The sequence below is a fragment of the Larimichthys crocea genome, chromosome XIII (assembly GCF_000972845.2).
Source record: "Larimichthys crocea isolate SSNF chromosome XIII, L_crocea_2.0, whole genome shotgun sequence".
NCBI lineage: Eukaryota > Metazoa > Chordata > Actinopteri > Sciaenidae > Larimichthys > Larimichthys crocea.
Window position 1 is genome coordinate 5,265,323 of NC_040023.1, and position 9,500 is coordinate 5,274,822.

A 9,500-nucleotide genomic window follows, 5' to 3' on the forward strand; every position below is an offset into this window, starting at 1 on the left:
AAATTTAGTTACAGGAGGAGGAAGTGAAGAAAGGCGTCGATGAAGACGTCCCGCAGTGATAGCAGACACACAGGTGTTGCTGCTCATGCTGCATAACCTCCCCTGCTGTGCACAGGAGGGTCACTGCTAACCTTGACAGGGGTGAACAGGCATTGCCGCAGTGCCCTTGTTCACTCCACTGAGGGGACATGTCATATTATTTATTTAATAATTTTACTTTTTTTTCTCCTACAAGTTTTCCCTTCAACTTTTAATATCTCTTGTGCGCCACAGGGACACTCGGAGGCCCACAGGTTTGATAACTTTAAACGCCTACTTTTTAAAGTGTAATATCTACAGCTACCCAGGGACGTACACACCCCGGGTCTTGCTCCATATCACTGATTTTTTTTTTTTTCCTGTTTTTTTTTTTTTTGCATCTTATGAAAATGAATGGTACATAGGAGTGAGTTTGTAATTTGTCAGTTAATCTAACTTGAGTTTTTCAGCGCTATGGTCTTCTACATTAATGACACGGGGGACTAAACATGTGAGCCCAAGAGTCTGGAAGATAAAACGCTGAAGAGGAGGTAGCAGAGCTAAAAAGAAATAGCTTTTGGCACCATGTAGTTATTTCAGAGAGGAAAGGAAGCAAGAAGAATGCTGTTCCCAGCATTTTGGCCCCAGACGTCCTCTCAATCTAAAGTAACACTTGCTGACAACACTGTCACAAAATCATCCTGTGGCTGAACTCTGACCTCCCCCGTCTGCAGAATCTGCTGCCCGGTCATCTCACACTGCAGCGATAACCAAGCGAAAGTTTCCTGTCTGGTAGTGGCAGTGTCACAAACTCACATCAACCTGTCATCAGTCACGACAGGTCCGTGGTCCAGGTTCATGGCCGAGGAATAGCTCGGACAATTGGTTCAGCCGCAGAGTGTAAACACGCCGTCGCCCCGGCAGCACAAGCGTTAGAGGAATATTCATAAAGATTATTCATGGCTGGCTGTCAGAGGCGGTGACAAATCTGAGAGGTAATGGCAGCACCAGCCGTATCTTACAGACAGCAGGGCTGTGCTAAATGGACAAGCAGCCATCACTGCAGAACAGTCATGCTCCCGCATATCTCATATCTGTGTCCAACTCATCCTTAACACAAGCACAAAGTTACAATCAACAGGATTCCACGTCACAACAAGTCGGCTATGCCTGTGTGCTGACAGCAATGATTACAATACCGCAGGGTAAATTATCCTTGAAAGGAAAAATCCTCCCTGAAAGTCTTAACAGTGTTTTCTATCATCAATCGGAGATGTTGAGTGCGTTCAACGGCAATTTTGAGGAAGTGCTCTAATTTACTTTTCTGATACAGCCACTTTCCCCTCACCTGCTTTGTCTACTTCCTCTAAGTAAGGCTGGGAAGCTATCATTTGAAACATGTGGATAACAGTGCTGATACAATACCTGGCTTTCAGTATTGATGCTTTTGAATACTTCGCACTGAGTTTTTCAAAAATAAGCTTTTTTAAAGTTCTTAAATGCAATCCAAACACAACAACCTTCCGATCTTTCAGTATGAAAACTATTTTAGTAACTTTTTTCTAGTTTGTCTGTTTGTTCTGTTATGATTGTGTCAAATAATCATTCGAATTGAATTCTTTGTTTTCTTATGTAATAATACAAAAGCAACACCACAAAATATCTTCTTTGTTTGTGATTTTATGTTTATTTTTTAATTTGGATGTCATCTACACTTCCATCTTTTTCCATTTCTATTCTAGAAATTTCTAGAATATTTCTATTTAATTTCTCATTAGTTTTATGTTTACTTATTTTTATTTTTTTGCAATGTCCCCTAAATTTATTTGTAACTCTTATGTGAAAATGACATATGTTGCATAATCCTATCCTATTTCACATGGATACAATGCCAAAATTACTTGTCTTTAACTTAAATTCTGATTTCTTGAAAATTTTCCTTGCTCTTGCCTCTCCACAGTCTGCAGTTTGTCTGAATTTTTTTGTAACCTTGAGCTGCACATCTTCATATTTTGTGCTATCCATCTTGGGACAATAGTGTCCATCAAAGACACACTTAATGATCAAGCAGATTTAATATTCATACAGACTTTTTTGAGTATATTTTCTAATTGAGATATAGCTCCAGTGTTCTCAGTTAGGGAAAGTCAATATACGCCACCAAAGCAACAACAACAAAAAAAGGCCCATGAACGCAAGACACACCACCTCAAACTGTTACCCGACGGTGTTAAAAGGTGCTTTTTTTTTTAGGTGAAATTGTTCGAGGTTCATTCTTTCAGATTTGACAGGATAAGTGTTCCTGTCTGGCTTGATGATATTTCCTTTCTTGGAGCTGTTAGAGGAATTAAGAGACACTTTCCTGACATGAAGTAGTCAGGTTTTTCAGAGACAGATATTGTTGTCGGCGCAATTACTTCGACGCAATCGGGTAAGATGCCTATGCGGCTGCTTTGAAAGCATCATGCTCATGCTCTCAATGCTCCGTGGACAATTTGAGACATGATCTGTGGCAGACGGTGAGCTCTTATGTTGGAGAAGAGGGGGGGGTTGGAGGAGTGCAGAGAGGGATCTCAGGCACTGTGGGCTTCTCTTAAATTTGCTAAAAAAAAAAAAAAAAAGCAAGATGATGTCTGAGTATCATCTGTAGTTGAAAGATCTGGATGCTTTAAAGATCCCCGGCATCCGTTGTCGCGGCATCAGATCAGTTCTCTGAAACTGTAATCACACAATTAGCAGCACTCTGCATACCTGCAGCAGATTCCATCATCTAAATTCCACTGGCGGCTGATTGTCAAACAGCTGATGCTTTCATGCTATGTGGATTCATTCCCCTCAACTATTTTACTGATTTCATGAAGCGTTCCATCCTGCATATCATTATATAGCTTGTTGAAGTAAAACCGCGAGCTGTGTAAGCAATGAAATGAGTCACCGAGGGAAGGAGTCAGCGTTCGGCAATCACAAACCCGGCAGCTTCTTTTAAAATCATGTAAATTGAATACCGACGTAGGCATTCAGCAACGAGAGGATGAGGATGCCCGAAAAAGTGAGCAAATTAACTTTATTGTCTAAACACGTTTAGCGATCAGCTTGACAGGCAGTGCGGCGCCTGCTGGCACAACTCCATCTGCTCAGTAATGATTTGTTGTTGATGGGGGGGGAAAAAACAGCACATTTCTAACACCTGGAGAGGCAAAAAAAAACAGTCCTGGATCTCCCTACAAAGATGCCCCGTGGGTCCAGGCTAAGGCAGTCTGGCAGCACTGTCAGCTCCATTAACAATGCAGTGTGGTGACAGGCACATGGGAGTAGCAGCAGCACTGGTAGATCAACGTCTGGAATATATTGCACAAGGCGATAATGTTCGGGGATGGTCTGTTTGCCACCACCATGAATGACCAACATGGGTTTCCAACACATAATCTGGAGATGATCAAATGTAACAGATATGACCAGCAGGCAAACTCAGCCCTGCTCTGTCAAGGATGCTTTCTTTTAACCCCCCTTGTCGTCTTCTGAATGAAGAAATAGAAAACAAGAGACATATTGTGATAGATCAACATCCACAATCCACATCTACGCCCATTTTTTGATTACCTGGAAGGCTCACGAGGGCTTTTCAGAAACCGGGAATTTTAAAGAAAAACCCTTAAATAAGGAGGATCAAATCAAAGTTTAAGTTGAATTTATTGTTCTTGTACAAGAGGGGCGTTTCACAGTGCAACCCCCTAAAGGGGTTACAGAGAAAAAGGCTCCCAGAGGACCGTTAACAGTTGGTTCTTATACATTTTCCTAAAGATGGGCTGTCTCAACCTCTGTAAATTGTTAACAGTCAATTTGCATATAATGCATTTAAACAGCTTTCTTCAACATATCCCCTAATGAGTAGCCAGTATGTCCCCAATCTTGATGTCACCTCTCTGACCTGTCCCTAGGCCTCATTCTGTTCTGAAATCCCTCTATTTATACATTAACCTGAACTTTACCTTCCCCTGCCAGTCTCAGGAAAACAGCAATAAAGGTAAGTGCCCTAAGGACATGTAATAAATAGGAACAAACATTGTATAAGTTAAAACATCCAACTAACTGTGTAACCCTAATTTTTATAACAACATCACAGATACAATGTCCATGTTTTATATCATCAATGGGTTGAAGCCAGCAGAATGAAGCTCCGCCCATTGTTAAATGTAAAAGATGGAGCTGGAACAGGACACGACAGCCACTGTTGGGTCTCTCAGAGGTAAAACTGCATTTCACCAACTTAACTCTCTTGGAGAAAATTGCACAACAGCAGTCCCGATTCTTCCCTCAGCGATAAGAAGAAATCATTTTAAGATAAACAGAAATTATCATGCTGCAGTTATACACACACACACACACACATACATAAATATATATGAAGCTATTGAAGTCTGCAAACTTCCTCAGCTACTCACAGGTCTCAGAATTTCCAAAATCCCATGAAGTCTTCTGCTGTGATGATTAAAAGTAAAAAAAAAAAAAAAAATGTAATTCTGTTATTCACAAGTATGCCTCACTTTAGCCACACTGCCAGTAAAACTCTCTCTGAGACGAACTGAATGACTGGCAACGAACAGCAGAGGCAATTAAAATGTTCACAAAAGCCATCAAAGTGGTGGAAGATAGGGGAAGGAAAAGGCCTTCTCGTCTTCCACCTCAGCCTGGGCTGCTTTGCTCGCTGGCTGGCTCTGTCTATCAGGCTGCTTTGGGTGATTGAATGCGTCCACATATTTGATGCTTGACCCATTCATTTGAACTGAAGAAAAAAAAAAAACAGGCTTGTGTGGACTTTAATAAGCAACCCATTTAATTCTGCACCAGAAAGGTGAGGAGTGAAATGTGGCCTGCACTTTATCATTTCAAACTGGTCATTTTTATCCATTTCAAGCTTAATTGCATCCATTTTTCTTCTGCTAAACAGACAATTAAAGCTACGTTGTTTAGTCTGGCGCTGCTGAAATTTAGTCCGGCAGCTCTCAGGGCCTGTAACTGTGTGGTAAATGATGTGAACTCAGTTATGTATTGATAGATTTCTTTGATTTTTCTTCCTTTATGAAATGAGTGTTGAAACAACCCTTGTTCCTTGCCATCTCATTATCACGAACCATAATTGCAGACTGTACTCATTTTCTTGAACAACGTGTAGCCATTATGCAATTCACTATTGTTCTATTAAAGAATCTTGTGTTATTTCCTCCAGAACAACCACGTTTCATCATAGCCTTTTGTGCGAGCATACGCTCCATTTTCTCCATTTACAGCCTCCACATTTGCCCCAGGAGAGATGTGTTGGGCTATTTTCTGTTGGATTAACACTGAGCCGGATCCACACCGCTACACACTGAGGACCCCCTCTCTACATCCTCCCAGCAGCCCGTGAAAACCCACCTTCTCGTGTCAGTGCTCATTTCAGTGTGGTCTTTTCAAGCTAACCTCCTTCCGACCTCCAATCACAGAGTGTGCCGAGCTGCGTGTCAGCGCCACTCAGCGTTGGGGTTCGCTCACGTGGTCTCGTTCTAGGATTAAATTACCTTTTTGTTCTGACTCCTTGGAGCCTCAGAGGTCAGGTGCACTTAAACGACTCGACAGGTTTCACCTTACCTCAACAATCACACGTTCTGTAGGTGAAACTATGGAGCTGAAGTAAAAAGACCTCCACGTACAGACAGACACACATTGACCCTCGGAGCTTCTATTTAAGTAGCATCCAGAAGCAACAAGTGTCAAGAATAACATTGTTGCATATGTAAGCCACAGACTAGGGGATTCTTGACGCTCATCAGGATACACCATCGCCCTATTTCCAAGCATCCACGTACGCTAAACCCTTTGGAAAGGCAGCATTTTGTGGTACTCTGGTGATGTAGGGATTACAAAAAAACTGACCATCTCTCTCCTCACTTCCTGTCATCTGTCTAATAAAGGATGACTAATGACTGATTTGTCTAATAAGATTCTCAAAAGAATACCCATCAAAACCCTTCACAATGGCTACAAAGATTGCCGCAACCCACCTACCATCAAATGTGTTTAGCTCTTTGGATTCTCTGCTCTAAATCAAGCAACTTTCCAAAACAAAAAAAATAGTAAAACTAACTAAACTAAGGTAATACATAAGATACTGGGAACAAAAATTGTCATTGGTCAATCAAAAACAAACCATGCACACCCTGTATGTACCTCTGGCATAGGCAGACATGGGTGTTGTTGAATCTACATGACTTCATCTACATGAAAAGGTCAATATTCTCTGGTTCCAGCTGGGTTTCTTCGTCTTCCATGATCGTAATTGAATATATTTGGGTTTTGGACTGTTGGTCAGACAAAACAAGACGTTTGACTATGTCACCTGGGCTTTAGGAAATTGTGACGTGCATCATTTTCTGATATTTTAAATCAACTAAATGACTGATAAATATGATAATTAGTTGCAGCCCCCTGGTGATATACGTTATCTGACTGATTCAAAAAGCCTTAACGCAAACATGCAACAGCTATGTGGAAATGAAGACTTTGCTTTCAACAAGGAAACATCTCATCAAAGTGCCAGCTTTCTCTACGTCTTCAATGCCAGGTGCTACGGCCATATTTCAGGCCATGCCAAAAAAAAACACAGACATAAGCACCAGACCAGCTTTGTTTTGACTGATCATCTTCCTATGTAGAAATCTTTTCCCACCAGAATGCCCACAATTCATTTCCAACAAATAAACCAAAATGTATGCCAACTGGTGACGAGACTGCCTTCTCTGTTGTTCCACATAATCTCATAAGACAGTTGGCTTGTTCCATTAAATCTTGCCTACAGAACCAACTTGATCCTGGAGAGCAGGGAGTGGCTCAGTGCACGTCTGTTCAGCAACTGGTTTTTCGTAGCTTGTGTAACTGATACCCATGCACCAGAGTATTTATATCGTAGAGCGCTCACACCAGTTGCAAAAACATTCGTGATAAACCAACTGGCACTTTTACTTGACACAATGTGACCGGAGGCATTTTTCTTTCTCTGCCCTCTTACTGTATTAGAAAACATCCCTGAAAAGACTCAGAGGTTTTAGAAATCTTCAAAATGCAAAAAAAAAAAAAAAAACTCCTTCAGCCATTCAAATGTTAAACTCGCCACAGGCAAGAGGATTTGAACTCCTGTCTCAGATAGGCTCTGTGGACTTCATGTATTATGGCTTAAAATCTCAGCTTTCCTCCACGAGAACACTTTAAAACTGAAAGACTCAAGAGTTTGACAGATACACAGAGAGGATATTTAGATCAGCTGCCAGTGATTTCATTTGGAGGCACAACACTGACGTTACTAATTCAGCTCTACTGTATTGCTTTGTAGCAGCAGCAGAAAGAAAACCCTTCCTCTGGTGGCTGACAAACTGAAACCAGTCAACCAAATGATCCCCTGCATCAGCAACATTACCATACAACATGTCACATCAATACAGTTAACATGCAGGCATTTTCATACACATCAGCAATTAAAAAATCTCAATCACCGGGATCTGATTTGCATTTACATGACACACTGGAGTGGAGAGTGGTGCTGATGGCACGTACTGATGATGCCTGGACAATGAAAACATGACATGTTTGCTGAATACACTGGGCAGAGATGGAGAGACGTACAGTGAGCATGCAGAGAGAGAGGAAAGAGAGAGTGCAAATATTAAATTCCACTTTCATTTTTTAAAGCTTATTATTTTCAACTTTGCAGATTTAATCTCGAGACTGAACGTCCTCAGAAAAATCCAGTAATCACCAATACCACTGAGTCGTGTAATGAAATGATGCTGTGATTATATTCTGAGCATGAAGGCAATTCCATTTTTTTTTTTTTATCCCCCGATGCCCTCCGGAATATTAACGTTTCACTCTTATGCACAAAAAGGGAGAAAGTTCACACCACCGGCTGCAGGCACGGTCTCATTTCACATTTCTCTCTTGACATTTCTAACTTTCTAAGTTGTTGAAACCTCCAGAAAAAGAACAAAAACGCACATTTAGACTTGTGCAGGAAGAGCGACTTTAAACCCAAGGCAATCAACTTTAAAGACGGCAACTCAGAAACAGGTGCGCGCCGTGCGTCTCGACATTTCCCCAAACATTTCCCCTTTTTTCCCCTTTTACCTGTTGGTCCTTCCATACTGTCTGCGTAGATCCTGACGACCAGCATCAGTAGCAATGCTGCTGAATACATGTTGGCAGAAAGAAGTAAAGTCCAAGCTCGTATTTCTTTTCTCTTTTTTGTTGTCACAAGAAGCAGAAAATCCTAAAGGAAACTCCAGCAGCGGAGGCGACAGCAGCAGGACTGGGTAGAAGTTGTGCGCTCAGCTCCATTCATCGCTGGATCCCCCTGCAGGAGCACTGCCTGCCTGCTCACCCTCCACAAGCCCGCACAGGGAGCATCTGATCTCAAGCTAAAGCGTTCAAAAAGAGCCCCCCTTAGTACACCCCTTCTCCTGTAACGGCTCTCCACTTTTTGCACTGTCAAGCGAGCAAGTGGGACGCAGGAATGTGGGTCTGCGGCGCCTCCATGTGGCCACGAGTTAGATCTCCCACCCATACTTTGACAAACCCATGCATATGTTTTTTTTTTTCTTTTTTTTGTCTGCAGTTTCTTGAGGCAAAACAGATGATTAGACATACAGTAGGTCACCACACTTAGTCATGTTAGTCATGTCAATGTTCCCTTTACTGTAAGTGGATTCCTCTCATGCAAACTGACTCATCTCTGCTTCACATTATTATGTTAAAACCACCAGATTAAACTCTGACTCACTGGAGTTGAGGGAGTAACACCTTGCCAAAGGCTACCAAATCAGTATATGCTTGACAGCAGCCTATTTTTCAGTAATATGATACAGGAGTATCTCTTCTCTGCGACTCTTTGCAGTATTTAACACACTGGTCTGTGACAGCTGGGTGGCAATGTGATAAAAAGCGACCGAGTTCTGGCTCAAGCCACGGATAAAATGCCTGTAGGAAAGTTGGCTGCTGAATCCCTTTTCCCCAGCTTGAGCCGTGCTGACCCTCACCTCTGACCTTGCCCATGGGTTTTGGTTTAATGAAGATGTATTCAGCAGGTATCAGCATGATTAATGTTGTAAATATATTCCGAAATGTAATGCTTATTGTCTGTTTTAACTCCAGCTGTTTTCAAGTTCAGGCTCATGTTTTCATTGTAATCACCTGAAAATAAGAATGGTTATTTATAGCTATAGATGGTTCTTCTACAGTAGCCCAGAACGGACAAACGCTGCAACGAGCAACGTTGTGTCTCGTCGGTTGTGTTAATTTTTGTCATGTTTAGTGTTTCATGTCATAAACCCCTTGCCTTAAGCCCCTTTTCCCTCCCATTTCAAACCCTGACTTCCTCCCTTTGTGTAATTGTTTGCCCCACCCCTGATTGGTTTCACCTCTTTTCACTTACATCATGTATAAATAATCCTCGT

The 9,500-nt window shown here is 41.8% G+C and overlaps 1 protein-coding gene across 7 annotated transcripts in view; it reads right to left on the reverse strand.

Annotated features, from left to right (window-relative positions):
* Window positions 1-8,858, reverse strand: part of ptprua (protein tyrosine phosphatase receptor type Ua) — a 169,414-nt gene extending 160,556 nt beyond the window's left edge. For 2 of the 7 annotated variants that reach the window (XM_019267019.2, XM_019267015.2), the window contains exon 1: window positions 8,176-8,858. In XM_019267019.2, coding sequence (XP_019122564.2) covers window positions 8,176-8,245 — 70 coding nt within the window. In that variant the 5' untranslated portion in view covers window positions 8,246-8,858. The remainder of the gene's footprint in view (window positions 1-8,175) is intronic. The other 5 variants (XM_019267017.2, XM_019267016.2, XM_019267014.2 and 2 more) reach the window with 4 other exon arrangements.
* Window positions 8,859-9,500: the final 642 nt, after the last annotated feature.